This window comes from Macaca mulatta, chromosome 7, assembly GCF_049350105.2.
Source record: "Macaca mulatta isolate MMU2019108-1 chromosome 7, T2T-MMU8v2.0, whole genome shotgun sequence".
NCBI classification, from domain to species: Eukaryota; Metazoa; Chordata; class Mammalia; order Primates; family Cercopithecidae; genus Macaca; species Macaca mulatta.
Genome location: NC_133412.1, coordinates 178,201,391 through 178,222,637, shown reverse-complemented (window position 1 = coordinate 178,222,637; position 21,247 = coordinate 178,201,391). Strand labels below are relative to the sequence as shown.

At 57.3% G+C, this 21,247-nt stretch overlaps 1 protein-coding gene and 1 long non-coding RNA gene across 12 annotated transcripts in view; one reads left to right on the top strand and one right to left on the bottom strand.

The window, feature by feature from the left end:
* Nucleotides 1–12,776, top strand: part of AKT1 (AKT serine/threonine kinase 1) — a 25,927-nt gene extending 13,151 nt beyond the window's left edge. For 8 of the 11 annotated variants that reach the window (XM_028850229.2, XM_077937801.1, XM_077937800.1 and 5 more), the window contains 12 exons: nt 2,247–2,375; nt 5,277–5,388; nt 6,170–6,317; nt 6,775–6,906; nt 6,979–7,044; nt 8,220–8,288; nt 8,643–8,768; nt 8,847–8,975; nt 9,126–9,340; nt 9,767–9,854; nt 11,289–11,391; nt 11,716–12,776. In XM_028850229.2, the coding sequence (XP_028706062.1) occupies nt 2,247–2,375; nt 5,277–5,388; nt 6,170–6,317; nt 6,775–6,906; nt 6,979–7,044; nt 8,220–8,288; nt 8,643–8,768; nt 8,847–8,975; nt 9,126–9,340; nt 9,767–9,854; nt 11,289–11,391; nt 11,716–11,795 (1,397 nt within the window). In that variant the 3' untranslated portion in view covers nt 11,796–12,776. 11 annotated transcript variants of the gene reach the window in all.
* On the bottom strand, nt 11,860–21,247 carry LOC144330471 (uncharacterized). Its single transcript, XR_013396650.1, has 2 exons — nt 21,158–21,247; nt 11,860–15,330 (listed from the first exon to the last, which is right to left on the bottom strand). It is a non-coding gene; the product is annotated as an uncharacterized LOC144330471 (long non-coding RNA).

The window sequence follows — 21,247 nt, the reverse complement described above, 5'->3', positions numbered from 1 at the left end:
GGGGCTGGCAGCAGTTGGTGGATCAAGATGGGTTTCAGGGGTGCCGGGCCTAGGCGCTCATCAGTCTTCCCGCTCAGTTAGCGTCCTGGGGAGTGGCAGCTGGCAGGATGGGAGGCACTCCATCAGGGGCCGACAGCTCCAGACTGGCACGCAGGCGGGTGGGCGTGAGCGGCAGGGTGGCCTAGGATGGGGGACGGGTGGAGTGGGCTGTATGCAGCCCCCGAGCCTGCTCTGCTCTCACTGAGAGCCCCTGCCTGCCTGCTGCACCTGCAGGGGTCCTGTGGCTGGGGGAGGGGACCTGGGAGGTGAGGTGGAGCTGCGTGGCACGTATGTGCGTCTCTGTGCACACTCGGGGGTGTGCGTGTGAGATCCCAGGCCAGGGACAGGAGCCGGCGCCCAAGGGTGGCCGGACCACGCCTGCCCGGCAGCCCACTGGCAGGGGCATGGAGGGCTCAGTGGAGTGGGTGGGGTCCCCTGATGAGTGCTCTTGGGCTTGGGGCAGATTCTGGGCCCTAGACCCTCCTCCCCAGATGGGCAACTGGGTGTTGGCCATCCTCCAGGGGTGTCAGGCACCTGTGAGTGGGCTGTGGCTGTCCCCTCCCCGGTCCACCCCAGACCAGACAACAGCCTCTCCCCACACTCAGGCCCTGCTGGGTGGACTGTGGCTGTCCCCTCCCCGGTCCACCCCAGACCGGACAACAGCCTGTCCCCACACTCAGGCCCTGCTGGGTGGAGTGTCCCCACCCCCACCAGCATCCCCCCAGCAGCCCTGGCTTGGGCAGAGTGAGGGCTGGTCCTGTGGAGACTACACCCCATGGTGCTGGTGGGAAGGGCATCGGGCAGCTGGGACTGGGGCAGGAGGGAGAGGTCACCTGGCCGGGGGGTGGCCATTTGTCGAGCCTTGGTGACTCACCTCTGAAAGAGCTCGCCCGTGGCTCCCTGGAAAGTAGAATGCCTTGCCCGCTGGGATGCCCACGCCCTGTGTCCTCTGAGCTCCCCTGGGGCTGCTGCCCTGCTGGGACTTCCCTGTGCACCAGGGAGGGCTGGACACGTCTGGGCTCACCATGCAGACCCAGCAGGACCAGGTGGTGGGTGGTCTGGTGATGGGACAATTGCTTGTCCCCCACATCCCTACAGGTGTCCCGGTCAGGGGCTCAGTGTGGCAGGAAAACCCAGGCCCCAGAGCTCAGGGACCCCAACCCCTTACCCTGGCCCCCGCCCCAACCCCTGCCCAGTGGCCCCTCAGATGAAGCAGTTGCCTAATTAGTAAGTTCCCTGTTGTTCAAACTCCTTGCTCGGCAAAATGTAAGTGGAACATTTTTTTCCAAGTGTCAGTATGAAAAATGGTAGTTGCTGGGCTATCACCGAGGACAGCTGCTCTGATTCTGAAGTGTGAACGCCTGCGTATGGCTGATGCTGCAAAACTTGAGGGAAAACATTCCCGTGTACCTGAGTGACCCATGGGTGGAACACAGCAGGGCCGACGACGGCAGGGCCTGAGTGTGGGTCTCAGCCTGGGGACTTGACAGCCTCTGTGCCCCGGGGCCCCTGCCCAGCTGGCTGGGCCACCTCCGTGTCTGGCTTCACTGGCAGTCCCCAGGACTGTGCTCCAGGCCCCTAGACAGGGAGTGCTGTCCCACGGCAGTGGGGCAGTCCTGTCCCGCAAGCCCGGCCCTCAGTCTGAGTGATGCTGATCTCTCACTGCTGACGCCATGCTCCATCCTCTTGGTGGGTAGCAGGGGTCGGGGGGCGGCCCTGCTGGACAGCCCACACATGCCACTGTCAGCTGCTGTCGCCACCTGGCCAACCCTGGTTGATTGGGGAATGCTTTCAGCCCTGCAGCCCCTGTGGCCATAGCTGGTGCCGGAGCTGCTGCTGGTGCCTGCTGGGGACTGGCTGGTTTGGTGCTGCCTCTTCCAGGAAGGCTGTGCAGATTGGCCCAGACCTCTTCCCAGCCTCCTGTCAATGGTACTCCATCCCCTGCGTCCAGCTGGCCCAGCCCGTTTTCACACACAGATAGGGGTGGCTCTTCTGAGAGGGGCGCTGTGGTGGGGCGAGTCTGCCTTCCCACTGACCCAGGGCTGTTTCTGTCGCTTGCCCTAAGAAACAGCTCCCCCACTGCGCCTGCCCCCCGGGACTCAGGCGTCCCAGGCACATCTGTCCTGGCACACCAGTTGCTACCTGGCTGCCTGGCGAGGGTCTGACGGGTAGAGTGTGCATGGCCCTCACCACCTGCACGTCCGTAGGGGAGTACATCAAGACCTGGCGACCACGCTACTTCCTCCTCAAGAATGATGGCACTTTCATTGGCTATAAGGAGCGGCCGCAGGACGTGGACCAACGTGAGGCCCCCCTCAACAACTTCTCTGTGGCACGTAAGTGTCCCCTCAGCCTTTCGGGATTCAGATTTGGGGTTGGCTGGAGCCCTCTTTGCCCACCAGGCCCCCCGATGGGGGTGCCCTGGAGCCTCCATGTTCTGGGCCAGCAAGCAACAAGCACGGGTTGGGTGGGGGTCTCTGGGCTGAGTCCCGAGGCTGGCTGGGCAGGGGTCTCCAGGCTGAGTCCCAAAGCCGAGGCTGACTGGGTGGGGGTCTCCAGGCTGAGTCCTAAGGCTGAGGCTGGCTAGGCGAGGGTCTCTGGGCCGAGTCCCGAGGCCGAGGCTGGCTGGGCAGGGGTCTCTGAGCTGAGTCCTGAGGCTGGCTAGGCGGGGGTCTCTGGGCCGAGTCCCGAGGCCGAGGCTGGCTGGGCAGGGGTCTCTGAGCTGAGTCCTGAGGCTGGCTAGGCGGGGGTCTCTGGGCCGAGTCCCGAGGCCGAGGCTGGCTGGGCAGGGGTCTCTGAGCTGAGTCCTGAGGCTGGCTAGGCGGGGGTCTCTGGGCCGAGTCCCAATGCTGGCTGACTGTGGAGCAGTTCCCTGGTGCCCATGCTCTGGAGGCTGGAGGGTCCAGACAAGTGGTAGCAGAGCCTAGCCTCAGGGTGGACAGCTGACCCGGGGGCCCCTCCTCCAAGCGGGGCAGATAGAGCCCACCTGGGTCTCTAGCTCTGAAGCCTCCATCACTCGAGGAAGAGCTCATGCCTCTGCCCGCACAGGCGCTCGGTCCCCAAACCCCGTGGCGGAACCTTTGCTTCCCTCTGTGAGGCTGCAGGCTGGAAGCCTCCTTGCCCACGAAGGGGCGGGTGCAGAAAGGCCAGCGGGGGACCTTGGCCAGAGCATCCCACAGAGATGAGAGACGTGACACTCCCTGCTTCGCCCTGCTGTGGCTTTATTTCCTACCTGTAGCGGGGGCAGGTGCGACCCTACCCATGTTAGACGGGAACCCTGGCATGGAGACCCAGGCGCCCTGCTAGGTGGGAGGCTGGGGGCACGTGGGCCTCCCAGCATGGTCCCCATTTTCTGTGTCCCTGTCCTGGAGCCCAGCTCTGCCCGTGGCAGCCAAAGGTGTGATTGAGTAGCTAAGTAGGACCCAGTTGTGGGCCATCTGTATGTGGCAGGGCTGCGTAACTTGCCCCACGCCCTCCCCAGTGTCTCCTTGGTTGGGGCTGGGGGCTTCAGGGATCAGGGAGAGGCTGGATACTCGCTGTGTGCCTGGTGGCACCTGGGACAGGGCCTTGCTGGGGACGGGTGCTGTGGGTGTGCTCGCCAGGCCGAGGCATCAGGAAGGAAGGAAGAGGGGAGCTCTCTGGGGAGGCACACGGGTGGGTACCAGCTGGGGTGGTGCCTGAGCAGCCGGCAAGGCTGGGGCCTTCAGATGAGGCCATAGGTGGGTGGTCTGGAGTGCCTGGCCAAGGAGCAGAGCTGGGCAGGGGCCAGGAGCTTTTCTCCGGGGAAGGGTTCCGGGGCAGTGGGCTCGAGACCCTGGCCCTGGGGATTGCATATTAGGGCAGATCAGACCATCCAGGAGCAAGTGGGAGGTGGGTGTGCCGGGGCTTCACACTGGTTTCCACTTCTCTGGCCTGTGTTGACACAGGCCACCCTCCCCACCAGGCTGGTCCCGAGCCCCCTCCTGGCCCCCAGGCCTGGAAGACAGCTCCCTCGCTGCCTGGCCAGGCCCCCTTGTGGTTGCCAGGGCCTCGATGCTGGAATGTCAGAGGCCCCCTACTGGCCCCTCAGCCCCCTCCTGCTTTGCACAGGCTGGGCCAGAGCCTGCCAAGGAGCCCCAGCGGCTACACACTGCACTCACTCACACCTCTCAGGGCCCCGCACGTTCCCACAGCCCTCAGGGTGTATGTGCAGTAGGAATGGCTGTGCCCCACGTATGTGTTCCCCAGGTGTGTGTGCGCTCCAGGTGTGTGTGTGCCCCAGGTGTGGCTGTGCACCAGATGTGGCTGTGCCCCAGGTGTGTGTGTGCCCCAGATGTGGCTGTGCCCCGAGTGTGGGTGTGCCCCGGGTGTGGGTGTGTTCCACGTGTGGGTGTACCCCTGGTGTGACTGTGTGCCCCAGGTGTGGCTGTGTTCCGAGTGTGGCTGTGCCCCACATGTGGGTGTGCCCCGGGTGTGACTGTGCCCCAGATGTGGGTGTGCCCTGGGTGTGACTGTTCTGGGTGTGGCTGTGCCCCACATATGTGTGTGCCCCGGGTGTGGGTGTGCTCCAGGTGTGGGTGTGCCCCAGATGTGGGTGTGCCCTGGGTGTGGGTGTGCTCCAGGTTTGGGTGTGCACCAGGTGTGGGTGTGCACCAGGTATGGTGTGCCCCAGGTGTGGCTGTGCCCCAGGTGTGGCTGTGCCCCGGGTGTGACTGTGCACCAGGTGTGGTGTGCCCCGGGTGTGGTGTGCCCCAGGTGTGGCTGTGCACCAGGTGTGGCTGTGCCCCCAGGTGTGCGTGTGCCCCCAGGTGTATTTCCCAGGTACTCAGGGTGAGATTGGGAAAATAGCAGGACATTTCTACACTAGGTGGGACAAGCTGCTTTCTGGGGTGGCCCCCTCATGCCAGCCCCTCTGTGGGATCTCCATATCCCTCATCCTCTGAGGCCTGGTGCACGGTGGGGCTCAGTGACTGAAGGAAGGGGACTGTAGGAGGGGACGATGCGGGGGGGTTGACCTGACCTTGGGCCAGATGCCCTTTGGGGCTGCCTCAACCTGGAATAGAGTGTCTGAGCTGGAATGGGGGTCCTAGCCCCACTCTATGAGGCGAGAAACTGAGGCTTGGAGAGAGGAGGAGGTGGGGCTTCCTAGGACTTGTGGGTGGTATGCAAGGGGAGCTGGCTGGTGCGGTGGGGACTGTGGTGAGGGCCCTGGGAGGGGCAGGGGGATGCATGCAGACAGAGGCTCTGCTTGCCCGCAGAGTGCCAGCTGATGAAGACGGAGCGGCCCCGGCCCAACACCTTCATCATCCGCTGCCTGCAGTGGACCACTGTCATCGAACGCACCTTCCACGTGGAGACTCCCGAGGAGCGGTACGTGGGCTGCGGCGGCCAGGCCGGGCACTTGGGCAGCCCTAGCGCTTAGGAGGGACGTGGGGATGGCGGGTGCTGGGCGCCTCTGCCTATAGCCATCCTTACTCCCCAGTGATCCCAGGCCCTCCTCAGAGCCCGGTTTGGAAACTGGCCCAGTCCTGTGGGGTTGGGTGGGGAAACTGAGGCTGGAGATAAAAACTGTCTAGGGACCGGGCACAGTGGCCGACATCTATAATCTTGGCACTTTGGGAGGCTGAGATGGGCAGATCACTTGAGACCAGGAGTTCAAGACCGGCCTGGCCAACATGGTGAAACCCCCGCCTCTACTAAAAATATAAAACTTAGCTGGGTGTGGTGGTGCACACCTGTGATCCCAGCTACTTGGGAGGCTGAGGCACAAGAATTGCTTGAACCCAAGAGGCGGAGGCCGCAGTGAGCCGAGATTGTACCAGTGCACTCCAGCCTGGGTGATAGAGCAAGCCTGGGGGGCGGAGTCCTGCTGTGGGCCTGGGTCCTGCTGGGGGTTGGAGTTTGCCTGTGGGGACAGAGCCCTGCTGGGGGCTTGAACCCTACTTGGGGGCTAAGCCTGCGTGTCCCTCAGGTCCAGAAGGGCTTTCTGACCCTGAGTGTGTGTGGCCAGCCCAGGTCAAGGGGTGGCCTCCTCAGGGCTGTCTCTGGGGACCCCGCTTGTGAGGCTGGAGGGTGGGTGTAAGCCGTGGGGTGGAGCTCCTGACCTCATGGGGTGAGGTGCAGGGCTACAGCCTCACCTGACCTCCTGCAGGGAGGAGTGGACAACCGCCATCCAGACAGTGGCCGATGGCCTCAAGAAGCACGAGGAGGAGATGATGGACTTCCGGTCGGGCTCACCCAGCGACAACTCAGGGGCTGAAGAGATGGAGGTGTCCCTGGCCAAACCCAAGCACCGTGTGGTAAGGCCTGTCCCCCTTTCTGCCTATGCCTGGGGCTACCTTGGGCTGTGGAGAGCTGGGTGGGTCATGGGGTCCCAGCTTGGCCCAGGAGACACTCAGCACTCCACAGCATCCCCATCTAGGCCGGTTTTCCATGTGGGGCGCAGCTGCTTCCCAGGTGGGTCCTCTTCCCTATGTCAGAGAAATAGTGGGGCTGCTGAGCCCTGCCAGGCTTGGGCAGTGTTACCCCACCCTTCCCCGAACCCCACGCTCTGAGCTAGGGCTGCACCGTGTGTTCCCTGTAAGTCCGGACTCCCCGCTGAGCCCCGCAGGCCACCAGGTGTGAAGCGGTCGCCTCTCCTGGCTCCGCCTCCAAGTCTGCCAAGGGTGACTCTGGGGCCCCCATGCCACCTGACACATGCCGACCAGCTGGGCACTGTGGGCAGCGCCCCCCGCTGACCCTGGTGCCTGCCCACAGACCATGAACGAGTTTGAGTACCTGAAGCTGCTGGGCAAGGGCACTTTCGGGAAGGTGATCCTGGTGAAGGAGAAGGCAACGGGCCGCTACTATGCCATGAAGATCCTCAAGAAGGAGGTCATCGTGGCCAAGGTGGGGCCGGGGTGGTGGGGCAGGGTGGAGACGAGGATGCTGGGCGGCAGCTCACCCAGCCCTGCCTTACAGGACGAGGTGGCCCACACACTCACCGAGAACCGTGTTCTGCAGAACTCCAGGCACCCCTTCCTCACGGTGAGTGGGAGCCCAGATGGGGCTGAAGGGCTGGGGTCAGGTGGCGACTCCTGGGGCTGTCTCTAGGGAACGATGTCCTGTCTTCTTGGGCACGTGAGGACTTTACGCACCGCGGATTCTGCCGCTGGTGACAGGCCTGCCCCGGAGGGTCAGGCTGTGGAGGTGCCCGATGTGGGCTGGGGGCTGTGCTCGCCGCTCCTGTGTGCAGGCAGGTGGGGCAGGTGGCCCTGGTCGTCTTTGCACTCTGCCGAGGCTCCGGGAGGCCCCAGCTCCCCATGCCCTGCAGCCCTGCCTGCCAGGCTTCTGTTGAGGCCCGGGCTCTGTCCTGGGGAGCCCGTTCTGGGGACTCGACCCAGGAGGTATTTACTGTGAAGGGGGCCAGACTCCAGCCACGTGGTTAGTTCCAGGTCACTGTGTTTGGGGATGATTCTCCTGCAGAAGGGGCCTTTGCTTTAAAAGCACAGCCGCCTGTGGTGGAAGGCAGGAAGGTGGCTCTGCCTGGGAGGGTGCATCCTCCCTTGCCAGGGCTCTGGTGCTGGGAGCACTGCCCCCTGTTGAGGTCCCAACCCGCCCTGGAGACCTGAGCCCAGGCCACTTTGCTCACCTTTCAAACACTCCTTGGCGCCTCAGGGGCTGCCAGGGCCCAGCCTGATGGCGTGGTGTGGGGGTGTGGCATGAGGCAGTGTGATGTGGGGGTGTGTGGTGTGGGACAATGTGGTGTGAGACAGTGTGATGTGGGGGTGTGTGGTGTGGGACAATGTGGTGTGAGGCAGTGTGATGTGGGGGTGTGTGGTGTGGGACAATGTGGTGTGAGACAGTGTGATGTGGGGGTGTGTGGTGTGGGACAATGTGGTGTGAGACAGTGTGATGTGGGGGTGTGTGGTGTGGGACAATGTGGTGTGAGGCAGTGTGATGTGGGGGTGTGGTGCGGGGCAGCGTGGTGTGGGGCAGCGTGGTATCGGGCAATGTGGTGTGAGGCAGCGTGGCGTGGGGCTACGGGTGGCATGGTATCGGGTGGCATGGTATCAAGCAGCATGGTATCAGGCAGCGTGGTGTCGGGCAGCATGGTGTGGGGCTACGGGTGGCATGGTATCAAGCAGCATGGTATCGGGCAGCGTGGTGTGGGGCTGCTGTCCTGCCCGTGGGGCTGCAGTTCCAGCTCCGCTTCCTTGCAGGCCCTGAAGTACTCCTTCCAGACCCACGACCGCCTCTGCTTCGTCATGGAGTACGCCAATGGGGGCGAGGTAGGGGCTGGGGCTGCGGGGGATGGGCCTCACGGCCTGTGGACCCAGCCCTGGCAGCTGGGCCACCCATAGTGGGGCTGGTCCTTCCCGGAACCTCGGCTACTCTCCACAGCACCAGACGGTGCTCCCTGCTGGGTGGGTGGTATGACGCCTGCCCAGGCAGCTGCCTGCTGTGGGGTGACTTGTTCCTGCTGAGTTAGGGCTTCTGAGACTTTCCAGGCCCCCGTGCCCTCTGGGGGCTGGTCCCTTCCCTGTGCCCAATGCCCTGAGCCCCTGCCTGAGAAACCCCAACCCTGCAGGCCGTGGGGGCAGAGGCCCCGGCCACGGCTGTGCCTCAGGTCGTGCTTCCCACAGCTCTTCTTCCACCTGTCCCGGGAGCGTGTGTTCTCTGAGGACCGGGCCCGCTTCTATGGCGCCGAGATCGTGTCAGCCCTGGACTACCTGCACTCGGAGAAGAATGTGGTGTACCGGGACCTCAAGGTGCGCCGGCGGGCACTCGGGGTGGGGGCAGGGCCCTGGGAGCCTGGCGGCACTGACCTGAGGCCACCTTTCCCCTAGCTGGAGAACCTCATGCTGGACAAGGACGGGCACATTAAGATCACAGACTTCGGGCTGTGCAAGGAGGGGATCAAGGACGGCGCCACCATGAAGACCTTCTGCGGCACACCTGAGTACCTGGCCCCCGAGGTGTGCGCCCCACCTGTGTGCATACGCGTCGCTGTGTCCCCACGTCCCGAGCACACGCAAAGCTGTGTCCTCTCTGTGCCCCAAGCACGTCACGACACCTCCCCCGGACACCCCCTGATGCCGAGTCCTGCCCATCTGCCGCCCGTGCAGGTGCTGGAGGACAATGACTACGGCCGTGCGGTGGACTGGTGGGGGCTGGGCGTGGTCATGTATGAGATGATGTGCGGCCGCCTGCCCTTCTACAACCAGGACCACGAGAAGCTTTTTGAGCTCATCCTCATGGAGGAGATCCGCTTCCCGCGCACGCTTGGTCCTGAGGCCAAGTCCTTGCTCTCAGGGCTGCTCAAGAAGGACCCCAAGCAGAGGTGAGGGCCACCCATCCCGGCTGCAGGCTCCACCTCCATCCCCTCACCCCCAGGCTGCACCTGCCCCTGTGCCAGGCGGTCCTGGCACCTCCCAGACTACACTGACAGCCAGAGCTTGATGTCCTTGGCCAGGGCTGATCCCCAAAGCCTCAGGCACAGGCAGAGTGGCTGGGTAGGGCAGGGTCAGTTGGGCCTCCATCCCCAACCCTGCAGCCCCCACACCCCCAACTCAGGAAGCCCCTGCCTGCCGTGAGCCCTGGGGTGCTTTGCTCCCCACAGCTGCTCAGGGATGCTGCACCACCGGTTGCCCTCCCTGGCCCCAGAACGTCCTGTCCGGCGGGCCCTACATCACAGGAGGAAGGGGTCTGAGCCTGGGGCCTGGGCGGGTGGCAGTACCGACACCGTGGCCTTGTTTGCTACCCGCAGGCTTGGCGGGGGCTCTGAGGACGCCAAGGAGATCATGCAGCATCGCTTCTTTGCCGGCATCGTGTGGCAGCACGTGTATGAGAAGAAGGTGCGGCTGCTTCCCGCATATCCACACTCACGCATGCACGTGGCACGCTCGCCGGATTTCCCACACACCTGCCCTCACCTCGGGAGCCTGCTGCAGTCCTGGTACAAGGAGGGCCTTGCTGCAGCAACCTCAGTGCCTGCTGCTCAGAAGCTCTGGCACTGCTGGCTTCCTCCAGGAAACTGGCCTGGTCCTCCTCATTTCCTCCTCCCCTCAGAGATGTGTCACACTCTGAGTGCCAGCCTTGGGGGTCCCTTCCCTGATGCTGTGCAGTGAAGGCTGGCTGGCGGTGGACCAGGGGTGCTGCTCCTTGCTCTCTACCAGTTCCTCCTGTTGTCTGATCTCAATCCTTTATGCTGCAAGGAGAGCCCAGCCCTACTTTCTGGCTGTGCAGGGACGGGACAGCACCTACTTTCCTGGCACATGGGGGAGTCCGCCCTGGAGGGAGGCAGCTCTGTCTACATGAGTCGCCATCCTGGGTGCTCATCTTTCAGGAGCCCTGGCCGTCACCCTGGCTGATGGGGTCTGCTGGCTAGGTTCAGAATCCTGCACTCTGAGGTGCTGGGTGCCCTGTCACCAGGTGTGCTTCTGCCCAGTTCCCAGCCTGCCCCTCCCCTGAATGCCTGTCCCAGGCCATGTGCAGCTGGTCAGGCTGGGCAGCCCTGGGACCCAGCTGGGCACCTGTCCTCCCATTAACACAGGGTGCCCTGGCCCTGGTCCCAGTTCCTGCCCTGAGGCCTGCCACCCTCCAGCCCTGCCCTGCCCTTCAAGGGTATGGGGGGCCTGGGCAGTGCTCAGCCTCTGCCCAGCCTTGACCAGAGACCTTGCTAATTGACAATGGACAGTGCTGGTGCCCAGGCCAGACTTGGGTGGGGCAGTGCTTGAGGGAATCCTTGACTGTGGGACCTGAGGGGCTCTCTGGCAGCTCCTCACATGTGCACATCGCCTTATAGTCACCCTTGATCCTGGGTCATCGAGAGTCCTCTCTGCAGCCAGATGCCAGGAGGCTGCGATCCTGTAGTCCCTGAGCCATGGAGGCAGGGTGCGCTCATCCTGTGCACCCTGTTCCACAGTCTCCCTCTTTCCCAATTTACAAGAAGACTAATAAAAATAAGAAAACAAGAAAGAAAAAGCAAAAATAAAGTCATCACCTACTGGTAGCAGGGACGGTCTCAGAGCTGGGCCGCACTACCTCCTGTCGCCTGCTGGGCTGCTGTGAGGGCAGCTTCGCGTCTCAGCTGATGAGGGTGTCTCCGTGCTCCTGCACCCCTCATGTCCCTCCCTCCCAGAGCTGCCTCCGTGGGGGGCTGGTGGCTTGCCGCTCTCTGACATCAGTGCTGCCTCGAGACCCCTTAGAGATCCAGGTGCTTTGAGGGTCTGGGTGTGCTGGGAGTAGGGAGCGAAGCTCGTGACTGTCCCGTCTGCCCACCTCTGCAGCTCAGCCCACCCTTCAAGCCCCAGGTCACATCGGAGACCGACACCAGGTATTTTGATGAGGAGTTCACGGCCCAGATGATCACCATCACACCACCTGACCAAGGTGAGGGGCCACTGTGCCTGCCCCCGCCCACTCCCTTTTCTCTCCACCCTCAGAGGCCTGCAGTGTTCAGCCTTTTTGGTTTCAGATGTTTTAAAATCCAAATATTTAAAAAGGTTCCCTTTGGAGAGTGCCAGTGATGAGGGTGGGAGGCAGTGCTCTGAGGGCCCAGGTCCTTGTGTCAGTCTGTGGGGTCCTGCCTCAGTTTCCTGGCGGCATGACAGCGTGCTGGCTGCGTTTTAAGAGGTTGCCTCCTTACTGGAGCTGTGGGTGGGTGGAGGTGGCAGGGAGGTGGGGCGCCCGGATCTGAGCTGTCTACACCCACAGACGACAGCATGGAGTGCGTGGACAGCGAGCGCAGGCCCCACTTCCCCCAGTTCTCCTACTCGGCCAGCGGCACGGCCTGAGCTGGCAGTGGACTGCGCTGGACAACAGCTTGGAGGGATGGAGAGGCGGCCTCGTGCCATGATCTGTATTTAATGGTTTTTATTTCTCGGGTGCATTTGAGAGAAGCCACGCCGTCCTCCGAGCGCAGATGGAAAGACGTTTTGGTGCTGTGGGCAGCACCCTCCCCCGCAGCGGGGTAGGGAAGAAAATTGTCCTGCGGGTTTTAATTTATTTCATCCAGTTTGTTCTCCGGACGTGGCCTCAGCCCTCAGAACAATCCGATTCATGTAGGGAAATGTTAAGGACTTCTGCAGCTATGCGCAATATGGCGTTGGGGGGCCGGGCAGGTCCTGCCACTGCGTCCCCTCACTCTGTCAGCCAGCCGCCCTGGGCTGTCACCAGCTGTCTTTCATCTCTCTGGGGCCCTGGGCCTCAGTTCAACCTTGTGGCACCAGATGCAACCTCACTATGGCATGCTGGCCGGCACCCTCTCCTGGGGGTGGCAGGCGCACGGCAGCCCCCAGCCCTAAGGCTGTGTCTCTGAGGACATCATCAGGCTAGGCCCCTGGGATGGGACCAGGGATGGGGGATGGGCCAGGGTTTACCCAGTGGGACAGAGGAGAAGGTTTAAATTTGTTATTGTGTATTATGTTGTTCAAATGCATTTGGGGGGTTTTAAAAAATCTTTGTGACAGGAAAGCCCTCCCGCTTCCCCTTCTGTGTCATGGTTCTTGGTGACTGTCCCACCGGGAGCCTCCCCCTCAGATGATCTCTCCACGGTAGCACTTGACCTTTTCGATGCTCAACCTTTCCGCTGTCGCCCCAGGCCCTCCCTGACTCGCTGTGGGGGTGGCCGTCCCTGGGCCCCTCCACGCCCTCCTGGCCAGATGCTGCCACTGCTGCTGCACCACGGCGTTTTTTTACAACATTAAACTTTAGTATTTTTACTATTATAATACGAAACTTTCCCTCCAAATTCTTCAATAAAAGTTGCTTTTCAAGTTTTTGACTCACTTTGCTGGGTGGAGGAGTGGGTGGCCAGGGAAGGAGGGGGGCCTTGGGAGGGAGTAGGGGGTCCCAGGAGGGAACCAGCATCCTCAGAGCAGCTGGTCCTCCCCAGCTCCTGGTGGGCACCGCCACTCCAGCAGGTTTGGGGACAGGCTGTGTGGTGGGCTGAGGCAGGAGTCTGCAGGTCTGTGCCCCGGGGCAGCCTCCTGTGGAAGGTGTTCCTCCCCCATCTCCAGAGGCCTGGCCTGAGGGGAGATGGGAGGCCCTGGCTGGCCCTGCCCTATTGGGATCCACCTTTTCTTCCTTTGACCCTACCCAGCTTCACCCCAGCCTTGAAGACCATTGGACCACGTGGCCATCTGCCCCCCAGCCCCAGCTGCTGTTCCCCTAGGTAGGGCAGTAAACCAGACCCTGACCACCAGGAAGGACAGACAGGGCAGGGCCCAGAGCTGAGGCCAAGGTCATGGCCTGGGCCGCGGTGGAAGAAAGGCTGGGAGGCCTGAGAGTGGCCTGTTGGAAGCCGGACAGAGCAGGACGGGGGCTGCAGGGGTTGGGAGGGGATAGGCTGGGGCCCAGGTTACCCGCAGAGCACTACTACATGGAGCTCAGCCCCAACAGCCTGCAGAATGTGCCGGTGCTGCCACCTGGTGGATGCCTGCCTGAACCGCTCCCTGAGCCAGGAGAGGAGTCCGCTGCCAAGCAACTGATACAGCAGGTTGGCCACCAGGCTCCGGGCAGTCGAGTGACCCGCAGAAGGGGTGGGAGCCAGAGGCCCTGGAGCCTCAGCTTCCTCATCTGTCAGATGGACTCCCCGTAGGTGTGGACAGTTGCAGAGTCAGGCCCCTAGCGATGGCAGTTGGCCCCTCTCTAAGGCATTCCCAGGGGTGCGTGGCTGCCCTCACTTCCACTGGAGGGGGTGCCCCTCAGGGAGCACAGGCTGGGGAGGATGTTCTGCTGGGTCTGTGGGAGCCAAGAACAGCCACATCTGGAGCAGCCCAAAGCTCTCCTCTGGGTGATCCCTTATTGCTTCAGTTCTAACAGGCTGCAAAACTGACACTGCTTTTCAGGAAATACACAAAACATGACACAGCAAATGATGCTCCGGGGGTAAGAGGCATCTGGATTTCAGATCTATCAATAATGTGACTCTTAGAAACCAAAAAATACAGCAATGCCTTTCCAATATCCTCAAATTTTGAGCAAAGCATTACTGAAAGTAACCAAGGGATGGAAATTGTCAGGCAGAGGCAGCATCTCCCAGACAGCCAGGCTGAGGCGCATGAGCTGCTTCTCCCAGCAGGGCCCCCTCTGACAATGTAGGCCTGCCTCAGGGCCAGTTCTTACCTTTTTTGTGGTAGAGATAGGGTCTTGCTATGTTGCTCAGGCCAGTCTTGAACTCCTGGCCTCAAGTGATCTACCTGCCTTGGCCTCCCAAAGCACTGGGATTACAAGGTGTGAGCCACCACACCTGGCCCCTTAGGGATAGTTCTACAGGCCAGAGAGAGAGAGGCTTCAAAGTCATTGGCATTAGTACAGACATGACCCTGTGTTATGTCCCCGTTACAAGTGGCTGAGGACCTAACAAAATGAATGCAGAAATGGAGACCCTCTGAGAATTTCCTGACCCTCCTAGCTGCCCCAGACAGAACCATCTACAGCAGGAGGCAGCATCCCAGGGGTGGGGTGGAGGGTGTCAATGAGGGGTGAGATGTGCACGGAGATGCACATCTCAGAGAGGAAACTCCAGGAGGTGCAGGTGCCCCTGCAAGGGGCAGTCCAGTCCTGGCCAGCAAGGCCAGAGCAGGTGGAGATGGGCAGGACCCTGAAGCCTCACCAGGGCCTGCCGAACAGCGAGGGCTGTCTGAAGAGGTTGTAACAGGAATATGCCAACCAAGAGGAAGCTCTCCTTCCTGTGTCGGAGGTACCCCGAAGGAAATAATGCATAAAGTGTCCATTTCCAAGACAAAGTGCCTTAAATCAGCTTAGGTCCGCAAACTACAGCAGCAACAGGATATACTAGGCCCCTGCTTGGATAGCCAATGCCTGTTTGTCACCCCCATCCCCCGCCCCTTAGTTGCCCTCACCTGAACCAAAGTTTAGTCTAAAATGAAAGCTTACTAGCCTTCAAAATAGCTCGCTTGGTCTGTTCTTACCAGCCCACCCAGCTACTTAGGTCATAAGTCAAATATCTGAAGAGCCCCTGAGTTAACTAGAATTGCAATGCATTGTGGGCTGCAACAAAATGCAACAAGACAACCCTAAAGAAAACACCTAAAGCCCCTACCCAACAACCAATAGGTGACGTCCAGGAAGGGTTGTGACCTCATAGTACTCAGCCTATGAGGAACCGGGGGCGGGACCTGCACACGGGATAAATTGCTTGTTGAAACTGTGCTGGGTGTGCCAGCCCATTAGACACCCAATCTTGCAAGACCATCATTGAAAGTCTCACTTTGGCTGTTCCCCGGGTCTCTGAGTCCATTCTTTGGGTGTGGATGGGTGAGTTTGTTTCTCACATACGCACATCATGCTCTTTCCAGCACAAGGCTGGCCCGGAAGGGAGGAAGATAATAAAAGTGACTTTAGCACTTAGACCTCCCACGTTTCAGCAGGTGTGGGTAACTGAAGGCTCTGCAGGTCCCTGGGTCTGGGGGCCTCAGTGTTGTAGATGAGGTCCCAGGAGCTGAGAGCGCTACTGCGGCATGTCAGGATAAGGCCTAAGCCTGCCTTCCCAGAAGATGTCACTTCCAGTGAATGTCCGCTCAAAGGCTGAATTTATCACACAACAGATAATTATTTCATCCTTTTGCTTCTAGCAAGTCTGGGACAGAGCCACAGAAGGGGCTGACAGCATGTAGGTTTTTTTTGTTGTTATTTAAAAAAAAATCTAACAATCGTTGCCCTTTAATTAAGGTGTCTAGACCATTTACATTTAATGCAACTATTGATATGGTTGAGCTTAAATATACTATCTTGCTCTTTTTCTATACGTCCCATTTGTTCTTTGTTCACTCTTTATTGTCTTTTTTGGATTAAATAAGTATTGTCGGTTGTCTCATTTTATCTCCTTTATTGGCTTATTTTTTGGATTTTACCAGTTTTCCCACTGATGTTCTTTTTCTATTCTAGTATACACATACAATCCAGGATACTGCGTTGCATTTAGAATAAATATATTTTGAATAAACGAATGAATGTAGCTCCCCAGCCCTCTGGGGATTTCATGTAAGTGAGATTATGCAGTGTTTGTCTTTTTGTGTCTGGCTTATTTCACTCAGCCATAGTATCTTTAAGGTTCGTTTGTGATGTAGCATGTCAGAATTTTATTTCTTTTTAAGGCTGAATACTTTTACTGCATGTATAGACCACATTTTGTTTATCCATTTGTCCCATAATGAACATTTGGGTTGTTTCCATCTTTTAGCTATTGGGGATAATGCTGCTATAAACTTGTGTACAAATACCTGTTCACATCCCTGCTGTCAATTCTTTTGCGTCTATACCCAGAAGTGGAATTGCTGGATCAAACAGTAATTCTATGTTTAGTTTTTATTTTCCTTTTATTTTATTTTTTTGAGACAGAGTCTCACTATGTTGCCCAGGCTGGTCTCGAACTCCTGGGCTCAAGTGATCCTCCCGTCTCAGCCTTCCAAACCACTAGGATTGCAGGCATTAGCCACTGTGCCAGGCTTATGTTTAGTGTTTTGAGGAACTGCCTGCTGTTTTCTGCACTGGCTGCACCATTTCACATTCCCACCAGCAGTGCACAAATGTTCCAATTTCTCCATATCCTCCCCAACACTTGTTTTGTTTTCAAATAATAGCTATCCTGATGGGTGTGAGGTGGTATCTCATTGTGGTTTTGATTTGCATTTCCCTCATAATCAGTGACATTGAGCATCTTTTCATGTGCGTGCTGTTTTTACATATTCTTTGGACAAATGTTTACTCAAGTCCTTTGCCCATTTTTGAATTTTTTTTAATTGTTCCGTGTTAGGAGTTCTCTATGTACAGATGGTCCCTGACTTACAATGGTTCAACTTACAATTTTTCAACTTTATGATGTTACAAAAGTGATACACATTCAGTATGTTCCTTAACAATATTTCCAACTTGTGATGGGTTTATCTGGATTGTAAGCTGAGGAGCATCTGTAGAGACCATTTTAATTTTTTTTTTTCTTTGAGACAGTCTCGTTCTGTCACCCAGGCAGGAGTGCAATGGCGTGATCTAGGCTCACTGCAACCTCTGCCTCCTAGGTTCAAGCGATTCTCCTGCCTCAGCCTCCTGAGTCGCTGGGATTACAGGCGCCCACCACCACGCCCAGCTAATTTTTTTTTTTTATATATTTTTAGTAGAGACAGGGTTTTCCATGTTGGTCAGGCTGGTCTCAAACTCCTGACCTCAGGTGAGCTGCCAGCATCAGCCTCCCAAAGTGTTGGGATTACAGGCATGAGCCATCATGCCTGGCCTTTTTTTAAATTGACACAGTCTTGCTCTGTTGCCCAGGCTAGAGTGCAATGGCGAGATCTCGGCTCACTGCAACCTCCGCCTCCTGGGTTCAAGTGATTCTCCTGCCTCAGCCTCCTCAGTAGCTGGGATTATAGGTGTGCGCCACCACGCCTGGTTAATTTTTGTATTTTTAGTAGAGATGGGGTTTTTGCCATATTGGCCAGGCTGGTCTTGAACTCCTGACCTTAGGTGATTCGCCTGCCTCAGTCTCCCAAAGTGTTGGGATTACAGGTGTGAGTCACTGCAGCTGGCCTAGGCAATTGTCTTTTAAATAGATTATATATATACATATTTAAAGACAGGGTCTTGCCATGTTGCCCAGGCTGGCATTGAACCCCTATCAAGTGATTCTCCCAGCTTAATCTCCTGAGTAACTGGGACTACAGGCACTTTTAAAAATCAGAAAAAACCCTGCCTTTTGTGTCCTCCCACACAGTGACCATTTCAGGTGCTTGTCATATCTTTGTGTATATGCACTTTCCATCTGGTGTCATTTTCCTTCTGCCAGAAAAGCTTCTTTTGATAATTTTTGTAATTCTTTCAGCTTTGTATATCTGAAAAGTCTTTATTTCACCTTCACTTTTGAAATATATTTTCACTGGGTATAGAATTCCAGGTTGACATTCTTTTCTTACAAAACTAAATTTGGATAACTGTTTATTCAAGCCAGGCACGGTGGCTCATGCCTGTAATCTCAGCACTTGTGGGAGGCTGAGGCAGGCAGATCACCTGAGGTCGGGAGTTTGAGACCAGCCTGACCAACATAGAGAAACCCTGTCTCCACTAAAAATACAAAATTAGCTAGGTGTGGTGGCGCACGCCTGAAATCCCAGCTATTCGGGAGGCTGAGGCAGAAGAATTGCTTGAACCCGGGAGGTGGAAGTTGTGGTGAGGCAAGATCGCGCCACCGCACTCCAGCCTGGGCAACAAGAGGGAAACTCTGTCTCAATAAGTAAGTAAGTAAATAAATAAATAAATAAGTTTACTCAAGTTATTTGCCCAACCCACAGGTGTTGTTCACTGTCTGCTTGCAGTTTCTAGTGAGAAGTCTCGCTGCCATTCTTTGTTCCTGTAAACACAAAGTGCCTTTTTTCTCTGGCTGCTTTTAAGATTTTTATTTTTCACTGGTTTGGAGGAATTTCATGATGTGCTTCATGTGATTTTCTCCATGTTTCTATTGGGGTTTATTGAGCTTCCTGGATCTGTGGCTTTATGTTTCCACCAAATTAGAAAATTTTACAGTCATTATTTTAATTATATTTATCTAGAGATGGAGTTTCGCTCTTATTGACCAGGCTGGAGTGCAGTGGCGCGATCTCAGCTCACTGCAACCTCTGCCTCCCAGGTTCAAGTGATTCTCCTGTCTTAGCCTCCCAAGTAGCTGGGATTATAGGCAACTGCCACCACACCTGGCTAATTTTTGTATTTTTAGTAGAGACGGCATTTCACCATGTTGGCCAGGCTGGTCTCCAACTCCTGACCTCAGGTGATCCGCCAGCATCAGCCTCCCACAGTGCTAAGATTACACGCCCAGCCTACCGTTATTTTTTCCAAAAGTTGTCTCCACCCTGCTATGCCCCTCGTCCAGGGTCTCCAGTTACAGGCACAGTGGGCTGCCTGAACTTGTCCCACAACTCAGAGGGGCTCTGCCATTTTCCCCATGTTTTTTCTGTTCCCTTTTGGATCGTTCTTACTGCTATGGCTTCAAGTCCACTAATCTTTTGTTCTGCAATGTCTATTTTGGTTTTAATCTCATCAGTGTATTTTCCATCTCAGACGTTGTATTTTTGTCTCTGGAAATTGTTTGGGCCATTTTTATGTCTTTCATTCCTTTTCTTAACATGCTCCTGTTTTCCTCTATCCTTCTTAATAATGGCCATTCTGATGTCCTTGTCTACTTAGTAGACAGAATTATTCTACCACCCAGTGTCATTTCTGGGTCTGTTTCTACAGACTAACTTTTCTTCTCATTGTGTGGTGTAGTTCCTGCTTCTTTGCAGGTTTATTTATTTTTTCTTTTTTTTGAGACGGAGTCTCGCTCTGTTGCCCAGGCTAGAGTGCAGTGGTGAGATCTTGGCTTACTGTAACCTCCACCTCCTGGGTTCAAGTGATCCTCCTGCCTCAGCCTCCCGAGTAGCTGGGATTACAGGCACATGCCACCATGCCTGGCTTATTTTTGTATTTTTAGAGATGGGGTTTTGCCATGTTGGCCAGGCTGTTCTCAAACTCCTAGCCTCAAGTGATCCACCCGCCTCAGCCTCCCACAGTGCTTGGATTACAGGCATGAGTTATTGACACCCGGCCTCATGTTTGTTCTAAAAAAAAACAAAATGTTTCCCCCTTACTTTTGAGTTTTGTTGTGGATTCTATTAAAGTACTTGCAACCGTTTGGTCTTTTTGAGGCTTGACTTAAAGTTGTTAGGAAGGCACAGAGCAGTCTCTAGTCTAGGGCTAATCTAGCCTGAATATGGCATCAATATCCTTTTGAGTCCTCTACCCTGTTCTCCATGAATGATGTTTCTCCACACTTAGTGCTGGGAATGTGACTTGCTTCCTGCTTTCTTCCAATGGCTCTTTCCCCAGCCTCAGGCAGTTTCCCAACACACAGGAGCCATCAGTCCTCAGCAGGAGCCTTGTGGGGAACAACACTGAGGCAATTTCTACTCCAGTGTTCCAGCTGCCCTGGGCTCCTGGCATTTGTTCCCTCTCTCAGGCACTGCTATCCTGCACTGGCTGCTGTCTGCTGTCTACAGATCTGTATCTGTATCTACATCTGGTCGTCTATGGGCCAGTTTTATTGCTCCACCACAGCTGGAAGACCAAGATATATTTATAAACATATATGCCAGGTACTGCTCTAGGCAAAATCCCATCCCTCATGGAAGCGACACCTCAGTTAGTAGAGAGAATAAGTACATTTGCATATTTGCTTAAATATGCATTACATCCAGTAGTAAAGTTAGGTAGGGTGGGACGGAGAGTGATGGAGGGGTTGTCCTACACATTAGGGCACTGGGATGCTTCTCTGAGCTGAATCCGGGGGAGCCCTATGGCGGTCCAGAGGAAGAGCTCCCCAGGCAGAGGGAGTGAAGGGGGTGCAGGAGAAACATGCTGAGCATTCTCAGAACAGCAGGAAGGCCGGGCTGGGGCAGAGCAAGCCTTGGGACGGGGGAGAAGGGGTGAAGCCAGAGGCTGTGGGGCCACAGGCTTTTACTTTTAAAGACATGTTTAGCCACTGGAGTGTTGGGACAGGGGAGTGACAGATCTGGCTGCTGTATAAGGACAGACTGCCACGTGCAGGGCAGAAGCAGGGAGCCTGGAGGGCGCTATGTAGTGACCCCACAGGGGAGGGAGGCAGGCTGGCTGGAGCAGTGTGGTCCTGTGGGGCAGGGATGCAGTCAGAGGATATGAAGGGAAAAGCCGACAGGCCTGAGGGGGCAGCGACAGGAGTAACAGAAATGAGGGCTTGGGTGGCAGTCTGTTGTGGACACCTGGAAGGAGTCAGCACATGGCTGACTGTGGCCACTTGCTGCTGGTGCTCGCGGCAGACGGTCAAGGCCGTCGTCCTCAGTGCAGGAAGCCCCCAGCCAGTCCTCTGCAATCCCCTTCTAAGTTGCCCCCTGGAATTTTACCATGCTGACCACCTCTCTGAGGGTCCCCTCTACCCGTGACATGGGAGTGGTATATCCTTGGCCCCAGGGCAGCAAATCCCACTCTGGGCCTGGCTCCAACCCACCACCTGGGCACCACTGACTTTTCTCTAAGAATCAGCATCATCTGCTCCTCCAACAGCTTCCCAGGAACAGCGAAGGCTCTTCTTAACTATCCCCGGCACACGCTCCCACCCACCCTTTGCCCCAACCAACCTTTACTCTAGTCCAGAGCTTCTCCGAGGGGCTGTGGCTCCACTGCTCATTCATCCCTGGAGGGGCTGGGACCCGCCTCAGTGGAC